General features: G+C 41.0%; 2 protein-coding genes across 2 annotated transcripts in view; one reads left to right on the top strand and one right to left on the bottom strand.

Annotated features, from left to right (window-relative positions):
• LOC115375710 (cadherin-18-like) overlaps nt 1-20,745 on the top strand; it is a 161,611-nt gene that overhangs the window by 14,214 nt on the left and 126,652 nt on the right. The window lies entirely within an intron of this gene.
• On the bottom strand, nt 5,894-12,868 carry LOC115375730 (uncharacterized). The gene is given in 7 exon segments (XM_030075258.1): nt 5,894-5,981; nt 9,619-9,784; nt 9,958-10,024; nt 10,187-10,640; nt 11,124-11,218; nt 11,221-11,332; nt 12,582-12,868. Coding segments are annotated over 7 exon segments (1,269 nt in total).

Here is a 20,745-nt window from a genome sequence, read left to right as displayed (position 1 = left end):
TACAATATTTTTTATTGATAGTATAGCTTGTCTTTAACACTGTGCAGCCTTATAGTGGAACCCTGGCTAATGTAGGCCCTGTCAAACCCTGCTCAACTTTGCACTTCCCCCCAGCTAACATGCTTAAACACAACTGCCTTTCTATACTGAAACTGTTAAATAAACAATGTTTGAGATTGATTATGTGTGGCAGGATTTTTACAGCCGGAAATGGTGTAAAAAAAATGTTGACAATGTCATTGTAGGGGTCTTTCACCATAAACCTCACAGCCATCCTGTTGTTATTCCCTGGTTTTAGCTTTCTACTTTTCTTTACCGATGAGCTCCTCCTCTGCCCTGGACTCACTCACCACTTAAACTTCTCTCAAAAATTGTATGAAATCACACATTCTGCAGATAAAGAGATCAAAATTTCAATTTTCGATTTTGGCGCTTCAGTCAGTGCTACAGTGTTAGAAAAAGTTCCTTCAAAGCAGCTTGCCTTGTAGCTGAATGCCTGCTGCTTCATCGCATTTTCAAATTGGAGTTTAGAGGCAAAATAATAATAAACTGGGGGGGAGTGAAATAATATCACATTTTTTAATATGGGTGAACTATGATTTTAAGATTCATGGCTCACACCTATATGAAAACATGTTACTGTGGCATGGAAAACATCTTACTGCTTTCACTTTGTCTGCACATGGTGATGCCATCAAAACTGTGGCAGTGAGTAGTTCTCAGTCTATTACCACTAGTCTCATTTGTTTCCTCCATATTAGAAGTTGCTACAATGTCCCAGTCAAGGGAGGGGGGACTATTGTATTATCTGGGTTATTCATACTGACAATGCGACTCTATCACACTGTTAGAGGGTCATGTAAACTGGCTGAAGAGGACTTTAATTGGACCAGCTCATGTAGCCTGGTTACTTTGTCTAAGCTCAAGCTAAATTGTTCTTAACCTATCATCCTTCACCACATAACCACCACACTGTGTCCGTGTCTCACTCAAACCCAAACACGCACGTGTACGCGCACACACACACACACACACACACACACTTAGTCCCCCATCCTCTCCCTCCCAAACTTGCAGGGAGCTTGTCAGATGACTGCAGAGCTGCTGTAAAATTGACCTTTCCATCAGACGGTGTGCTGTAATGTGAGGGTTTGTTAATCAGGGTCTTCAGTTAATGAGAATCTCATGTGTTTGCACCAGCTGGTTGCAGAGGGGGATGGGAGAGTTTGGCTAGCTGTAGTGAAGTAGCCATAATATGTAAACCTAGTCACCTGACATTGGTCTGAAAGCCTTGCAGTTGTGTCACAAACTTCATCGAAACCAGGGAAGAGCAACGCTACATCATCACAATTAGAATACAATATTTGTCAGTATTGGTGCCTGTGATGGACATGCATCTGTAAAATATATGTAAAGCTCATTATACTGCCCACCTGTTATTTGTAGGTGAGGCTATTGGAATCAAAACTGCATTTCATTCTCTAACTTAGTGACACGTAGTTCTGTGAGTCACTGCAGCTCATGAGATCCTTTGAAAGGTGGAGTTTGTCTATTAAAGGCCCCGACTTCTACTTGCTGTAAAACAGAGTATTTTAAATGCAGATATCATCCTGCACTAATGGGTGTGAATCCAAATTTCCACCAATAAAACCTTGACAAATCTTTAAACATCCTCTCTCATCCACCTGTCCCTTCAAAATAAAACTTCTTTTCTTTGTCTCCCAAACTGACATCCTGCTGGGTTAGGGTTTGGTCTGTCCTGATGGTTTGCACTGGTGAGTGATCCTTCCCTGCACCGTGCCCCGCCCAGACATCCTGTTTCAACATGAAATACATCAAATTAAGAAAGTAAGAGTGCGTTTTGTGGGGTCTTTAAGAATGGCTGTTATCTTTTCTGTAAGACACAGACATCATCACCATTAACTTGGACAGCTATAGAAAGGCTTTAGGATGCGAGATAGCAGCCATGGTGGATTAGTCTTACAGCTGAAGCAATTTGCACTGCAGTTGCTGATGAAGAGGCTATTTACTTGCACAGTGCTGTTTTGTGGGCTTGTTTTCACCACAACTTAATTAGCATAAATTAAGTACTGCTAATGACACGCTGCGTGACGTTAAGTCTTTAGAACATTAATATGCAAAACTGGGTAATTTGTTTCTCTCTGTCCTTTCTGGTCTTCCAGAAATGGTATAGGCAAATCTAAACCTCCGGACAGACTTCTACCAAAGTACTGTTTCTGTCAGCGTGCCGCCCACCACAGCCTGCTAAGGAGAACATTCTGGGGGGAAAATTAGGGTAGCCTTTTTTCGGAGGGGGGAGGGGTAGGAGGGAGGCACCTGATTTAAAAATGTGGAATGCCTGGGGCACAATATAGCAATGTGCACAAAGCTTGGGAATTCATGCTCTATATATGTATAAGCAATAATATATTTTTAAAAGCTTGCATGAACTGATATGTTTAATCACTAATGTGTTAAATCTATAAGTGATAAAGAGTAAAGTAAAGCACACTTTCATTTATTTATATGAAAATTTTCAACTGTTAACTTTAGAAAAGGAGGTTATGGCTGCTGTCTCCTCGCGGGAATTGTTGTCTTCTCGCCTTTCAAAGAGAAATCTTTATGCCGTCAGTTACCGGTAGTCATCTCCGCTGTTTCCCTCTCCTCGTTCCCCTCGCTCATCCTCTCCCACTGCTGTTTTGGTTTGGAAGTGAAAGTAGAGCATGGATTGCACGATTAATTTAATGAACAAATTCACTGTCACTCTGTTGACACTCAAGCAAACACATCTGGTCGGTGTATCAGAAAATGAGATCGTCATTTGTTCTTTGTTCTGACTGTAAGTCTCATTGTCTCTTTTTTTAAAGTTATGGATTGGTGAGTTTACCTTTTGAAAGCCAGGACATTGTAGTGAGGCTTTTATTTTGTCAGGTATTAAACAAACATATATTGTGTTGTTTGTTTTTTTTGGGGGTGGGGTGGGGGTTGGTAGTTTTTACTCTTTGGTAATTTTTTGGGGGGGAATATATGGTAATCTTTTAATTTGTCTTTACTTTGGTGACTGTCTTGTAATTTCTTTTTTACTTATTTTTTCTAATTTTCTAACTTTTTAAAACTTTTTTTAAGAAATAAAGTGAACTTGCATAGGTTTTATAGGGTTAGAAAAAAGTTTTTGTTCTCTCTCACTGAACTACTTACACACACACACACACACACACACACACACACACACACACACACACGCGCGCGCGCACGTAGCCTCATGTATCTGTATCTGAGAAAATGTGAAGGGCCGGCCCTGTATGCAGTACAGCCGTCTCTATAATAATTCATGTTTCATTTCATTCGTCCAACCAGTTCCCATCATTCATCTGTCCACTGCTCTGATCACGTCTCTGTCCCTCCACCCTTTCAGTCCTCTGTTTTGTTTGCACAGCTCTATCTTTATGTCCAGCAGACACACCACTCTTCTCCACACTGTCCTGATTCCCCTTTCACTAGCTTTATAATAGTTTTGTGTGTGTGTGTGTGTGTGTGTGTGTGAGTGCGTGCGCATGCGACCCCCTGTAGCGAATACCAGTCAGAACTGTGCTCGTCCATTAGGCTGTCAAAGAATCAAAAGAGCCGTATTCAGGACAAAATGCACCAGAGAACATCTCCCTCTCTGCCTGTGTCTCTCTGACTCACTCTGTGAGTGTCTATGTAGCTGTATGATCCCGCCCATTTCTCTGTCTCTCTGTTGGTGTTTTAAGCCAGAGGGGTATTTTTTCCCCACTGCTTTTGCAACTGGAGCTCGCATTTTGCTGCAGAGTTGACTGACATTTCAGATATTTTTGAACCGCTGATGTTGTCCTGGCGGATTGGCAGGCTCAGATGCATGAGGGCATAGTCAAAATATTTTGGATCTGAGTCCAAACCTCGACCTTTGACACATCATCACTTCTCACCCTCATATCCATATCCCCTTCTTGTTTCTCTCTGTTGGTCTGTTAAACATGTCCATGCTTTGAAAAGAAACTCGATTTTTTCATTTAAAAAATAGCCTTCTTATCAGGCTGCAACAGAGAAATGAGATTATAAAGTCACAAATTTACAAGAAAAAACTCAGAAAAATAGTTATCACCTCATCCTCTATCACCTAATCCAAATCAGTGTGTTTTCCTCTGAACTGGCCCAAGTCACAGCAATGTCTCTTCAAAGTCTGGCTGCTGATGATAATATTGTGATTCTGAACTAAAATCACTAGTATTTCTTTGTTACTAAATCCGATTGTAATCCAAAGTAAATTTGATAATTTGATGAGGTCATCAACTGCAGACGTAATAAATGGCAAGGGCCAGTGTCTGCAGTGGGTGATTATTCCAGCCTCACAAAGTCAACACACGTGTTTCCTTTACAAGAAAAAAGGAAAAAATAAAAAAACTTTTTCTTAGTTTTTTTTTTTTTGTCATTAATTTGTGACTTTATAATCTAAGACTTTTCATTTTTTATATATATATAAAATTATGAGTTTTTTCTTGTAAATTTTCCATCATTAATCTCAGAGAATATCCAAGTTTTTTTTAAGTCTTGGAGTTTTTTTCTCAGAATATTACTCCCTCGAAACCATTGTCTTTCTCTTTGTGTCCCATTCATGTTATGTTGAAGTGACTGTACATATCTGCCAACTGGGACAAGATTCACATCAGCCTCCTAGCAGTCATTCCAAGTAGGATATGTGTTAATTTTTTACAGGCTTAGGTGTCAGTATAAACACAAAGAAAATAATAATAATAAAAATAATAATAATAATATCCCTCCTATTATGTTTGGGGCCAATTTGACCCCATTCAGTGTTTAACGTCTCTAAATAAATGATTAACATCTCTCTTTTTTCTTTTTTTTTGCTTCATATTTAATGAGTTTTCCTAATGTAATGCGTACTACCAGGTAAACATGAGATTCACATGATATGTTTTCAATGTCCTGTACTACACACTTTGTAATGCATCGGTTGTAAATAACAAAAATCTGTACTTAGAAATAATATAAAGCCAATAAAACACCAAAAATTAATATTTCTGTTTAATTTTAGGTCAATCAGTGAGATTTTATGGTGATTTGCATATTTTTTCATAGTCACGTAATAGGAATACTGGATGTATAAGTGGGGGTGGGGGGGAGTTATGTTTTATTTAAAGGGCTATTTAGGTAGTTAACAAAGAAACATAAAGTACCTGACACATAAACTTTGGTAACAATTTTAATTATAGTAATTTTGTGGAGGTTTAAACTGCTGGGGTCAAATTGACCACAAACATAAAAGATGTTAGTAAATTTGAACATAACCGGAGGGATATGTTATATATAGTACAGTAGGGATGCACATTTTGGATTTTTAAAGATTAAATTTTCTTATAAAATTACCAGTCATGGTTATGCCCAAACCTGCAACAAGCACCCACACACCACACAGCCCACTTTAACTAATCTGGCCTTACCATACAACTGACACTGATAAACATGAACAGAATGGAGCCTACAGACAGCGATGGAGATGGCGGACTCGGCGCTATCTTTGAAATGCTCCCGGGCAACAAGACTGAGCCCTGTCTCTTTGAATGGAGAGCTGCCTGCGTGTAGCGCTCTGGCGTATGTACTGTCATTTGCTTTCCATATTTAGGGACTCTGTCAAATTATATACAACACTGAGTCATACGCTTTTTTCTGAATGACTTTATACCAAAACAATATTATTCACTCACCAGCACTCGTAAGTATGTGCTCTCCACATCAAGATTACAACATTCCGCCTCGCTGAAGCCTGTGCCATTTCCATGGTAACTGTACACAGTCATATCAAGCATGTAGTCCAACTATAGAGATTATTTATCAAATGGATGCAGTTATGGTTTTACCTGTATAACCTTGGTGTGGTCAGACTTGGCTGAGTCTGTTGGGCTTCAGCGTCGCTGTCAGCTGATTGGCTGACGGTCAGTTGGCTGAGCGAGGTGACAGGACAGTATCAGATTTCACCACAGTAAGGTGACTACACTGATGTGCTGCCAGTGTGCCCTCTGCTCCAGGCTTCATAATAAAAGCCTAGCATGAACTAGGGTCTGGAGGTGTGGGTGATCTAATGTAAGGGCTGGGATGAATAAGTAGAGTTTCTTTTCAAGATATCCAGTACGGACACTGCGATGATAGAATATCTATCTATTGTCGAGCCAAAGAAATTTTGTCTCAAGATCTCCACTACTGTGTGAATTCTTGACCTGTGGAATAACTAAAAATGAGAAATTTGATTGAGAATTTAGATTGAGTTACCAGCCTCCTGAAAGTGTATTGCAATAGGAAATTTTACATCATTATATGTGACGGCACTTGTGCATTCAACAATCTGTTTTACTTGTCTAGATGTTTTGCATACATATTACAGATTGCCACCACATGCGATGAGGTAGACAACAAGGTTACACAAACCTTCCCACCAAATTTGTAATGGTTTTTTTTTTTTTTTTGCCTTTTTGCCTTTTTGTCACTGTACATGCAAAATATATTGTTCTCTTGGCGTTGAAACAGGCATCACAGCCCGGCATAGAAAGAAGCTGGTCATTTTATGTAATCTGTAGTCGTAGACAGTGATTTGCGCACTTTAGGCACACCATAATAGAGAGGCAAATAGGGGCTGTCTTTAGTTAGGAATTTAAATGCTGCCTGAGATATGCAACCCTGTGAAAAGGAGTCAACATCTTTTTTATGCTCAGATGTAGGGTCTTCATCTAATCTGGCATAACAAGTAGTGTTTGCAAGTGTGGAAAGAATTTCCTCCACATAATCTGCCCTATTTGGAATGCATAGGCCCATGCCTTTATCTGAGGACTGAAAAATGATGTCTGTGTGTTTAGACAGTGAAAAAAAAAATTCACACTCAGTTATACCAGTGTCCCTCATGTCAGTTTGTCAGAGTCTTTGTCCACAGGTTTGATGAATGGATCAATCACAGAATTATTTATAAAATGTATGGAATGGAATGTATGTACTTTCCACCCTCAGACATTTGTAGGGGGAGTTGAGAGGGCAATACACTTGGATATTGTCCTTGCAAATATATCTGCAAAAATATTTTAGTTTCATAGATCTACAGAACTGTGTTGTGTGGGTCCACACATGCTTGTCTCTGTGCCCTCTGCAATGGGCCTCATAATAAAATTCATTAAAGCCTAGCATGTGGTAGGGCTCAGAGGTGCGGGTGGTCTGTAAGGGCTTATTGTATAATAATACAATTAAGTCTACTTACAAAAAGTTAGTTTACTGTAGTTCTTTTGGTTGATTTAAGGTTATTTATTATTGGTAAATACCAATGATTCTGAATGTGGATTCCATCAATTAAACAGTTGTTCCAAATATGACATGAACAGAGTGGCAAATCACGACTTGCCAAATGTAGGTAAATATTTCAGATTTGTGTGCCATGGAGGGAAAAAAAAAATAAAACTGGAAGCAATTAAGGACTACAAGTCACCCAACGGGTACAAAAAACGCCTGCTGTAAATGTAAAAAAAAAAAAAAAAAAAAATCCACCAGACACTGTGGCAGCTGAACCAAAATGTTATTTGCTACTCTGGGCTCATAGGAGTAGCACTAATCGTGTTTTGACTAAAAATGTGCAGATGATCATCACGTCGATTGACTGATGGCTTCATGGACAAGCTCAGTCACATAACTGATGCCATCTCAGTCCAGGTGGTATTTTTAGTAAATTGGCATTATGCATTGTGTATATAACATGTCTGTGTTGCTGCTGTGGCCTCCCGACAGTGTCTTGTGGCCAACAGCACCTTATGACAACCTATAGTTATCATTTTAAGTTATGCAACCTTTAGCAGTTCTGTAAATAATGTCACTGTTTTGTAGTGTTAAGAGAAAAGAGTGTTGTACTTGTAAAAGACCATGTATATGTACATTTAAAGAGGAGTTCAAATCCTCTGTCAAATAAGCAGTGTTTGTTTTTAGGTAAGCTACCTAATGTTAGCTACCCAACATTACCTATGTAATATTAGCAAATGTTAAGGCTAATGTTTTGTAACCTTAACCAAGACCTTTTCCTAAGCTTAACCATTATGACAACCCTTTTCCTAGCATTATAGCAATAACCTTTCCCTAACCTTAACAAAGTATTTTTAATGGCTACTGAGTGAGGTCACTTGCTAACATGCTAGTTCAGTCAGGAAGCGGTCCTTTGGGTCATTTTAGCAAGGCTCCTCTAGGTGATAATGACCTACTAATTAAGGAAATGCTCTCATTGGTCATAGTAGAGACACTCTCTCTCTCTCTCTCTCTCTCTCTCACACACACACACACACACACACACACAGAACTCTGAGGTAAAGTCAGTGTTAGCCCAATGGCATATTTATTATTTACAAATAAAGGTTATTCAACATAAATGCCACAAAATTCAAGAATTCAAGAAATTCAACTTCCTAGTCCTAGTCAAACTTTTCAAAGCATCTTAAAATGCAGAGAAACTGTGCAGAAGCTTGCCATTCAACTACCCAGCCGTGTCCCAATAACAGTAAGAGGATGGGAATGAGGCCTAGAGAGGAAGGGAGAGAGAGATGAAGGGATGTCGTGAAGGGGTCAGGCACTCCTCTCAGTCTCAAACATTCTATAATCCACACGCAACAGCGTTGTACAAAAATCTTGTAGTGCAAAGTTGTCTTCCAAAAAAGTACAAAAAGAACTAGACAACTGCTGCAGCAAAAAAAAAAACTATGATGCCCCCTCAAAGTCAGTTAGTTTCCTCAAAAGGTGCTCATATGAGGGTTCATTGTTGTCCGCTTCCTGGTCTTTGAGCCTCTTTCAGGATTGATGCCCAAGAAGTACCTGTTAATAAGCAAAGATAGTTTCAGTTTTAAATAGACTTATGTATTTCAGGCAGCATTTATCAAGGGTTCACCTGTGCCTTTTTCCATATCACACCTAAAAGACTTATAATCAAAACTTGTTGTATCTTCCTCTCACCATAAAATTATTTTTAGCCATTTTTAGCCAGGGTGCCTCAGGTTAGGTTTGCCTTAGGCAAAGAGGTCTGGACATCGTCTGTTGATTTTCTACTATGAGGGGCTGTATCAATGTGCGCCACCACTCTATTTCAATTTCAATTTATTTAGGATAGCCCCTCGAGATACAGCATCTCGTTCAAATGCATCTTCACACAATTGGCCAGTTGGTAAATTAAACCAAACCCTATTGGAAGTATGACAAACATATCCTTTTCAATAAAGGGTCTGACAGCATTTTGTTTTGTTTTTAAAGAAAGTTTGCACTCTACTTCATTCAATACATTTGCATTTCACAATAAATGTTTCGAAATTACATAGCTCACCCCAAAACAAAATAAACAGCTGTGATTGGACCGGTAGGTATTTGTTGGACCATAGTCAGTGTAACATGTGTAGATACCCAGACTGATCTCCAGAGCGAAACTGAATGAGTTCACAAGATCAGGATGGTCTCACCAGGCTAGCCTCAGGTACCTTCTTTGTCAGCATTTTAGACCTCAAGACAATCATTGAGTTGGAAGCCTATACTATAATGTGAATTACAAGATTAAATGTGATCTTTATACAAGACCTTTGAATGAACTCCAGCGGCGACGATCCAGTGGCAGGATACTCAAGGGTGAAGACATACTCGCTGCTGAAGAAAGCAGCTACTCCGTGTAAAAACAAAGGGTGTGGGCCCATTACGACATGTCCCTCGATGGATATGAGCCATCCAGAGGGCTTCATCATGTCACCTGAAATGAACAGATACCACATCATGTGTTATGAGCACTTTGAGATCCGTTTCAGATTATAAAGTGCCATACAAATGTAATTATTATTATTATTTATTGTGGTCATGTAGATTCCTAGAATCAAAACAAAATACTGACTTAGAAATGTCGATACAAGATCCAAGTAACATTACCTTGAATGATCAAGCAGGGGGTGCTGGGGAGTTCTGCAGTATTAACGTCCACAGCAGTGGCACATGGCTGTAACATAGTAACACACAATAGCATAGATTTAACATTAAAGGATAAATATCGTTCATTGGTCAGAAGTAAATCAGGTATCAAGGTAGGCTAATAAGTGGCGTCTAATGTAATCACTCATTTTGCATTTTAAATATTTGAATAAAAAATCTTAATCTCAACTTCAAGCATCAAATTCTCTTTCGGCTCTTTGAAGTACGACATTAGGAGCAGCAGGACGCAGGCAGCCTTGTCAGAGTCTGGATCATAGCAGGCCAGAACATCGCGGATCTTGGGGTTGTCCAGTGTTGCACAGTAATCCAGGATGGTCTGTCCTCGTCGACTAATTGCCTCCTGCAGTTTTTGAAGGACATCGATGTCTGTCAGGAGGCCAAAGTGTGAGAATAGGCATTTCTGAGAGAAGAGAAACAGCCACTCCAGTTTGATCTCGGGCATCGCTGGGGCAGGCACTTTGTTAAGGTATTTCCGCAGGATGACGTATGTCTTTTTCATTATTGGTTCTGCTCTCTCTGCCCCACTCATTCCTTCCTCTGTGTATATACAGACATACAAATGTATTTTTAGAACCCAAGTAGTCTCCCCCTCTGGCAAATCTGCTGGGCCCCACCTCACACACCTAGGGGTGGGCATCACAGGGTAACTATTGGGGGCGGTTATAGCTCAGAAGTTAGAGCAGGTCGTCTCATGACTGAAGGGTCAGCAGTTTGATTACCGGTTGTGACTATCTAAATAGACCCATTCCACAGCAGTCATGTTGCAGTGTCATAGTGGGCTAAGCACAGGTGTATTTTATCAAATGAATTAAGGTCACATTTTATTTAGTGTGTCACAGCAATGCCAGAGAGCCACTATGCACAATGTCAGCACCCTGGCTCAGCTAAATCCTAAATGGAACAGGGCCATAATCACAGTTAATTACACCTGTGTTTACGACACTATTGACACCGCAATATGCTTGCTGTGAAAAGGCTCCACGTCAAAGTGTCAATAAAGTAGTCAAGAGAAAAGTATGTTTTGTCCTGTTTCAGGGTTATTCATGGTCATATACAATGCTTTCGATCAAAATGTTGACAGATTGTACCTGTATATTGTCACATACCCGTATTGGTCAACAGGACCTCTTGCCAGTCTGGCCTCTCCTGCCATTCCCGTGCGCGGTCTTCCTTCTCTGTGGCATCAAGCAAGAGTATTAGCCTACTCCTATTTTTGTACTCCACTCTTGTTCTTACTTGTTGCAGAAGAGAGTGACACCTGTCTCCAGCAGTATCACCGTGCTTGCCAATGTCGCCAAATGTTTTTGGATGGCTCCTGAAAATAGGGGCTGGACAATTAGAAAATATGTCACCATTGTGGCCAAAATAATCATGATAAACCATATTATTGCAATACAAAATATAAGGTCCAACTTGCATTGTATCATAGTTTCAAACTGTAGCTTCTACTTTGAACCAGTCTGGTTCAAAGAAACCTGAACACTAACCCCGGCATCGCCGGCGATGCCGCCAACCTCTACGGGTAAACTGACCAAAAAACGCATAACATGTCGACCAGCATGCAACGCTTTCACCATTGATATAGGGTAGAGCAGGGTAAGACGCCCCCTTAAGAACAATGTCTATTTTCTTTGAAAATATACATAATTGGAATATCAACATAATGGGCTCTAGTTTCGCAGACCAGGCGGATTTTCCAAGTTTGGCACGCCGTTCTCGGTGGCGCAAGTACTCCGCCGTCCCTCCTACCGGCGGAGGGGAGGAGAGAAGGCGTGGAGTGGGTTTGACACAGCCGATTCACATGTAACCAATCAAATGAGCCCCTGTCCTCGCCTTTAAAATGCGCTGCGTGAAGGCGTAATGAAAGTTTACACAGCTGACATGGAGGTCTACTGCTGCAGGCAGAGCGGAGCTCAGGAGACCGGCGCGGAGCGGAGACCGGCGAGCAGTGCGGACACGTCACCAAAACCTCACAGACAGGCTTCCGGAATGTCAGGCACATGAACAATGCAATAAATACCGAAAAAAACACTATTCAATGCTACGATCACAATCAGCACATACATATATCTCCATATCAACTGTCCCGTCACAGCTGATGTCAGATCAAAGGAGATTGGCACCGTTTATGCTGATTGTGAGGTTTTGGTGATGTGCGCCAGCCAGCCAAACTTCCACTGCGCCAGCTCCGCTCCGCCTTGCGCTGAAAGTAGACGTGGTTTCAGATGGCGAGCTTTTGGCGCACCTCGGCGAAGCCTTTTGGCACGAAACTGTTACTGCGCCAAGCCGAATCTGTCGGCACCTCCCCCCGCTGCGCCGCCACTCCCATCTCGGCGAACCTCCGCCTGCGAAACTTGGACACTATCCGCCTCTGCCGTTTCGCCGGTCGAAACTAGTTCTGCGCGGGGTTCGCCTCACTGCGCCACCCCGCGCTACGCCGGGAAACTAGAGCCCAATATGTACGTATGCCTAAGTAAACACATTTAGAGGGTAATCAAATCATAACAGGCTACAACTTTGTTATTATAAAACAAAATGTCAAATCTTGTAAAGGGGCATCTTACCCCAGGGCCTGGGTAAGATGCCCCCCCCTACTGGGGTAAGACGCCCCAGGGGGAGTTGGTACAGCCTTGGAGGTGTTTGTAATAGGCTGTGGAGCAGGTTCCGGCTCCTCGGTGACCTCCGCTGCCCTGAAGTCCTCTTCTCCAAAAATGTCCCTGTTACATGGCCTATGGCCACAGGTCCTGAATCCTTCCACCCCCTTTCCCACACTGGCAGCCTGGCTGTAGGCTTGACCAAAAAGGCCAGCAATCTCATAGATCCTAATCCTCTTCCCAGGGTGTTTGGTCATCCATCAGTTGGCCACTTTGTTGTAGCTCATCTTCAGACTTCTGAAAAATGTCCTGTCGAGTGGCTGCATTTTGTGGCTGCAGTGGGGTGGTAGTGAAATCATAATTATGCTGAGATCTCTTGCCAGAGTAATAGCCTCTAAGGTTTTACGAGAGTGGTGCCTATCATGTATGAGGATGTGTGGATCATTCTTGCTGCAATTCACATTCTTTGCGAAGTGTGTGAGCCACTCCACAAACAGCATTCCATCGATCAAACCAGAATCTGGAAGTCTTCCCACAGATCCAGGAGGTGCCCCTCTCATCAGATTCTCAGTCATTCTTTTTCTTGGGAAGATAAACATCGGTGGAACAAATTGCCCTGCAGCACTCATTGCGCACACAACAGTAAGTTGGTTTCCATCCAAATATATCGAAATTTTTGAGCGAATTTTGTCAAAATGCGCAAAAGAAAATGCGAATTTATGCCTGTTTCCATTAGTTTTGTTTTGCGATTATTGAGAGGAGAGTGCGCCGTGAGATGACGCCATAAGATAGCGTCTGTGTGTTCGACTGAACAACAACAAACACTCAGCTGACACTCAACAGCTGATCAGGGACAGATTCCTGCTGAACTTGTTGGCTCTTGGGAGAAGTCTGGTTACTATTTTGGCAGCGCTAACTTCATACCGAACCATCCTAAATAAGGAATAAGAGACTAATAATAACAAAAATAATAACTAATAATAAGACTGTAGCGTAGAAGTGTGACGTGGTATCCAGTCCAGTCGTCGTTTATTCGTAAAACCTGTTTCCACAGCAAAAAGTCGCATTTTCTTTTATCGATACGCTGAGAAATCCACCCCCTCCAAGCATAAAAACTTTTTGCGAATTTTCGGTCGTTTTTTAAATTTCTGGCGTTTCCATCCAAGTTTTTTTTTTTTTTTTTTTTCGGAATTTCTGAAAATGCGAATAAAAATAGGTGTATGGAAACCCAGCTAGTAACATCCTCTTTCAGCACTCGTCATCCTCCCGACTTGTCGAGCTCCTTTTGTTGCCACCACAGGCTGGGGTTTCTGGACGTTCTGGACTCCTGTCTCATCCATGTTCCACAGCTTGGTGGGACATATGTTTTTCAGCTGCTGAAGTGTGTTTTCATAAGCATCAAAGAATTCACCCACTTTCAATTTATTGAAGCCGACTGCCCGGGCAAGGCTGGTGGCCTGTGGGGTGCGGACAGAGAGGCATGGATTCCGCTTCATGAATGTTAGGAACCAGTCTTGTCCAGCAACTTTTTTTGCCATCATTAAATGGATGTTGGATCCCAAGTCTTGTAGCCAGGTCATGTGATATATGATGCCTTTACCTAACTATATCTGACCAAATGTTGAGTCATCATCCTTCATAATCTTGTCATATGCATTCTTTATACAGTTCAGTCAAAGCATAGTGTACAGTATTTAGGTATTCAAATTTAAATAATAAGATCGGCTGTGGTAAATAGCAAACACTAACATTAGCTAACTGGCGTTAGCTAGCCTATATCAGACCACACGGGCAAATGCTACAGCTAGGCAACGTTAGCTAGTTAGCTAATAGTGCTAATAGTTGCTAATGGTGTTACTAGCAGCCTTTTGCTAGGTAGCTACTGTTCGGCAATTACACCTACATACAGTACTCAAGGCCTTGTCGCATCTCCAGTAGCTAGCTAAGCTAGCTACTGGATAGCTGAAAAGACAGCTACCACTATTAGCAAATGCTGTGAGAGAATGGTCAACAGTTTCAGGCACTTGCTAACAAAATATGAACTGTGTCATGCGATAAACGTTCATTTGAAAGTAAATATTATTATCATGTAAAATAGCATGGGTGTACTGCAAACAGACGTTCTGCATGCAGCTCACCTTCTCCATTCAGCCCAGAAGAGAAGAGGGAAATGGCCTCTTCAGGTTCAGTTACAGTTAACCCTGCTATAAAAAAACAGTATAGACCAGCATGGATTCTTTGCTGGTCTATGCTGGTTTTTCTAACAGGGAAATGCTGTAAAATCCAAGGATACTGTAGTTTTTACAGGTATTCATTGGGATATTACAGGGGAACTTAATTACTACACGTTACTGTAAAATAATACTGTTGGTTTTCTCTGGTAGTTAACTGTACCCACTAGGCTGCCCATTGGTATGAGGGCCCACTGTTCTGAAACCCCAGTAGTGCAAAAACCATCTTGGTACATTGTAGGGCTGGGTTTCCTCAGGTTAGGGTTAGGGTACACAGCGGTGAATGCATGTCTTGGCAGGGATGCAAAACTTGGGATAACACCTGCAACAACCCCAGAGGAGCAATGGACATTTGTTTTTGGAAAAGCAGGCTGTTGGACTAATGGGCTTTTGTTCCAGTGGAACATTTTTTGGACTATTGCTGTTTCGGAATAATGGGCCATTGGACCAATGACACGGCACCCTGTACCCCACACAACATGAATACCATTGTGTGTCCTACAGAAAAACATTCTCTGTAGTGTGTGTGTGTGTGTGTGTGTGTGTGTGTGTATTAGTGTATGCCTGCGTGCATTAGTCTGTTGACTGTTGGTGTGTATGTGTCCATCTGTCTCTTACTCTGTCTTTTATCCTGCTAGGCCTTCACTCCCCTCCTCCTCTCTTTGTTGGCATGGAGCAGATGATGGGACTGCGGTGAAAAAAAAAAATGCTTACCTGCCATAAAATATTTCTTGGGAGGGAGCCTTGGGTTAGGTTGTCAGATGCAAACAGTCTTAAACAACAGTGCATCTCTGTTTAGCTGTGAGGAAGGTGAATCTGCATTGGGATAAATGCATGAAAGGACAAAAGCTTCAGGGCTAAGACCTTCATGACTGGCACTTTTGATATGTTTTTCGTACTCTTAAAATTGTAAGCTGATTTTTCCACTTTATCTCAGAATTTAATTCAATATCTATCTATCTATCTGTTTACACACACACACACACACACACACATATATATAAATATAGATGTGTGTATATATATATATATATATACACGTGTGTGTGTGTGTGTGTGTGTGTATATAGGACCTCAGCTACCTGATGCAAGGACTAGTCAAGCACATGGCCATTTCCTCCTTTTTCTCTCCCTTCTACAAGCTGCTAGCCTGTAGCCTACACTACAGTAGCCTGCTGATCTAATTCTGTAGTTGATGTTGTGCTGCTCTCCAGTAAATCAGACTGTTATTCATTGGTAAGTTTGTTCCTGTGTGTGCATGTGTGTGTGCACCACTTCCACAAGTGATTTCATATTGTCACAAAGCGCTTTCAAACAGCTGCTGTTTTACTGGCCTACATGCTTTGTACGGATTTAAACGCTGTTTGTTCTCTAATAAATGAGTCTGTTATTGATAGGACATTTTGTCCCTGCATTCATGTGTGTGCACCACATGATTAAGTAATGCTTGTGTTGTCCCAAAGTGTAATTTTACTACCAGGCCTACATATTTATTGCGTAGTTTTATTCTGTTTTTATTTTCAGACACCTGGCTGCACACCATGGTATTAGAACCATGTACTGTACTCTGTATCAGTAGCCTTCAAATTTTCTGTTTGTCCACACACACTCACACTCCACATTATTGGTCACAGTTTTTTCTTGGTATCAGCTGCATTTTCTACCAGTCATCAATCATCTTATTTTACCTCATAATTTCCTTTAAGAAGACTGGTTGTGCCACACGTTACCTGGATCTCAACATTCTGTGACTGACAGCACTCACACTGCATACAAACCAAACTGGTTTGTATGCAGTGTGAGTGCAAACTCCTGCAAACTATGGCCCTGAGTGGGGCCACAGTTTGCAGCCTCAAACTTCACAGTCAGCTTGTCTGCAAGTGTGGGGATGTCAGGATATTTGAATCCATCTTTTGTGAAAGTGCTAGCAGGGGCGGAAAACAATGTGACATTCCTCCGGATTAGTGTGGACTTGGCCTAGGTCTTAAATTTTCATTCTCAGTGCTCAGTCTCACTTATAGCCTACAGAGACTAGAGTGGTTGATTTTCATAAGTTTAAGGAGGCGAGAAATAAAGCATTCAGCTTGTCATTATTTCTATTCACAAATTGGGTTGTCATTTTCTTTCAAGCTGTATTCATCCAGCTGCCTCTGCCCATGTGTATAAAAATTTGCATTGGCATGAAAGAGGAGAAAAGACTGTAAATTAAGATCCTAGATAGCTGTCCAGAATCCTAGAGCATACACAGAGAGGTTTAGTGCACATGGGTCCTAATTTTCATTTCTAATCATCCAAAGCATGAGGGCTGTACGATTAATTGTTAAAATAAATAAATAAATAAATCGTACTGCCTCCTACAAGACATTCTGATGGAATGCAGAGTCCTTGGCCCAGAAATTACATTCTGCTTTAGAGACAGTCTTTCAACAGATTCCAAAAAGCTCCTTACTCAAATTGTGGAGAAAAAGGCTTTGTCAACATGTGGCCTATACTGCAGCCCCGCATTTAGCAAACAAAATTATAATATATTGTTTTGCCAATATTGCACTGCCACACAGAACACAAAACAATTCATAGTGCCGACAGCAAATTAGGCTAAATTCTTCTTTTAATTAGCCCTTTGCAGGCAAGACTTCCAACAGTAACGGCTATGCAATACCCACTAGTAATGCCTCTTTGTAAAAAGGCAACGGTTGAGCAATTTTCAATACTCTTGCATCTCAGTCAGGACTCTAACCTCCACATTTTATGTCTGTCTCAGTAGGTGATGGTGAGCTGGTTATACGGCCTGCTGGACTTTAAACACTGGTGGTGTACATTTTGTATTAGAATTATTTTTGCATTTTCTCATATTAAAAAGGACAAACAGGTAAACCTTGACACCATTTTCAGGATCAATCCTATAAGTCTGTTGAGTTATCATAGTTGCACTGTTAAGAGGCATAACACCATTTATGTCATAGGAACAGTACATAAGTACAAGGCTGTTGTGAAAAAAGAGGTTGGTCAGTGCTGTAAAAAAAAAAAAATAGTATTTAGATATTTGCATATGATGACTTTAGGAATCACACGGTACATGAACAGAGAAATTTCTGATTCTGGATCATTTTATCTCATTTTATCACATATAGGATCTGTATCGTGTCTATGATTGTGCTTTTACTTGTACATTAATGTGTGTCTGCATATATAAACCTGAATTGTCAGCAAAATCTTTAAACCTACCTGGAACATTCTGCACTATGCCTGATGTTTATGTGTAAATACATTTGTGTATTTACAGGTAAACACAACTTTGACATTCTTAGAGACATTCCACGTCGACACATGTACAAAAGTTCTGTATTGGATTTGAATAAAAAGTACAGTGCTGGGTAGGGATGGATATCGTGAACTGTTGTGGCCAGCTTCTTCGTTTCTTCTGTTCTCCTTGAACGCACACTGCAAAAATGCAAAATCTTACCAAGATTATTTGTCTTATTTCAAGTCAAAAATGTCTTATTTCTAGTCAAAATATCTCATTACACTTAAAATAAGACATGATCACCTCAGAAGTAACTTGTTTTTAGACAATTTTCACCTGTTTCAAGTGAAAATTTACTTGAAACAAGTGAAAATTTGCCAGTGGAAAAAGTGAAAATTCACTTGAAATAAGTGACAATTAGCTAGAAACAAGAAACAAATTTTGCCAATGAAACAAGCAAATTTTCACTTGTTTCAAGCAAATTTTCACTTGAAACAAGAGACAATTGTCTAAAAACAAGTTACTTCTGAGGGGATCATGTCTTAGTCTAAGTGTAATGAGATATTTTGACTAGTAATAAGACATTTTTGACTTGAAATAAGACAAATAAACTTGGTAAGATTTTGCGTTTTTGCAGTGCACAAGTTGCATGTACCTTTCATGCACCTGTCAGCCACCATTGTCAACATTTTCTACACTATTTCGGGCCGTAAAAATTCTGCCACACATCATAAAACTTAAACTTTGCTTATTTAATAGTTTGAGTGGATTAAGACAGTTATTTTCAAGAATTTCAGATGGGAGGTGGGGGTTGAGTCCACCTCAATGGCAGGAGACTAACAGTTAGCATTTGGAGCGTCCAGCCAGTTCCAGTACTCAGTAACAATGAGAGGAAGACAGCAGCTATAGAACAGCAAGATGCAGGTGAAATAATATTTAAAAAAAAAAAAAAAAAATCAAAATGGGTGGACTATCCCCACCTTTTCAGGGCAAAGAGCACACCATCAGGTCACTGACAGGCAACAAAACCACTATGATGGAGTAAAATCCTGATCATTGATTTTATTTTAGGCAGCACATCAGCTGGATGATGTGCTGCCTAAAATCTTCATGGATGATGGATGTAGAAATTATGTCTGTATTGCATGATTTCAAAATTTCCAGCCTTTATTACTGAGAAAAGAATGAACTGATACAGCCTTCCCCCGCTAACGCTAACTATGTGAACTCCGCATGTACACTACACCTGAATGAAACACATCATGCCAACCTCACAGCTGCACTACATGTGTCTACTGTAACTGCCGGATCCCCGTTGTCAGTTTATGAAAGTTAGAGCTGCACTCCATTTGGCTAGCTGTTGGATATCCGCTCTAAATGTATATAAATTCTTGGTGTAATCTTCAGAGTTTGGTCATCTTACAGGTTCGTCTAATGCTAGGTGATTGCTGAAATGCTTGCTGTTGAAGATATTATGGGTCTTGCAAATTCATATGCATGTCTGTCTGCCCGTGTGTGTCTCTGTGTGTGTATTCTTAGCTCAGCATTGGCTTGATGCCACATTGTAACTGAGACAAAGTCCAGGCCAAAATATCAATTGTCCACGGCCAAGATGATGGAGACCCCTGCTGCCATGCTTACTGTATCTTTTGCAGATACTGTGTGTGTGTATGTGCACATGTTGATGCATGCATGTGTGCATGCATGTGAGATCAGCTAACTAATTGCACCCTGTTCAGGGAGTACACTTGCCGACAAGAATTAAGAAGAGCTACTGGTGTGTGTGTGTGTGTGTGTGTGTGTGTGTGTGTGTGTGTGTGTGTGTGTGTGTCTGTGTTCTAGATATTCTGCCAGGTTGAGCTGGTAATACATGTGTTCTTGCTTGCAGTGTGTATTCAAGTTTCCTCAGTTAAGTGAGTTGATCATGATATTAGCCTGACAAGCTGGAAAAAGCCATCACAGTCTGATAACACTGTGTAAAATAAAAGACAAACTCTGACGTGCGGAATAGATGTTACAGACTCAAATAACATCATTTTCTTCTGCCACAATTTGAATTTTGTGACATTTAGATTAACCCCTTGTGTCTATTGTGAGAGGGGAAAAACTGACACAGCCTGTTTCCAAGACATCTTGGATCTTCAGAGAGAAAATCTATCTCCTTCTGGGCCGACAGATTTGCTTCTTTGACACCATTTAATGGAGGAGAGACAGAAAAACTGGAAAGAATGACCCAGTCCAATACAAACAGGGGCTCCCAGCAGGTTAACTTGGTCCTTCCTCTGTGGGGTGGTGAGCCAAAGCCACACGTGCTGTGGCCAGTGACATCACACACCTTGCAGTGGTCGCAACTTTCTGAATCAGGTTATTCATCTGGCCAATGGCGGAGGCTAGTGTGTCAGCCTCATCAGGTGTTTGGGGAGCATTTAGCAGCATGGCTGCAGAAACACCCAACAATCCCAGGTTGTTGCTGCACATCCAGCCAGAATATTTGTCAAAAACACCTGTTGTTTTAGCGGCTCTATGCTCACTGACCGACTGCCAGTGTGTAATCAGAAGGGCAGTGAGGGGTGGTATCCAGGGTTGGGACCCTTTGTGCAGCCCTTCGCTCTTCGTGCAGCCCTTGATCCTTGATACTGGTCTGCAGAGTGATGTTCTG

This window comes from Myripristis murdjan, chromosome 17, assembly GCF_902150065.1.
Source record: "Myripristis murdjan chromosome 17, fMyrMur1.1, whole genome shotgun sequence".
Lineage (NCBI taxonomy): Eukaryota > Metazoa > Chordata > Actinopteri > Holocentriformes > Holocentridae > Myripristis > Myripristis murdjan.
Note: the sequence above shows the minus strand (reverse complement) of the source record. Positions and strands in the feature narration are given on the sequence as shown.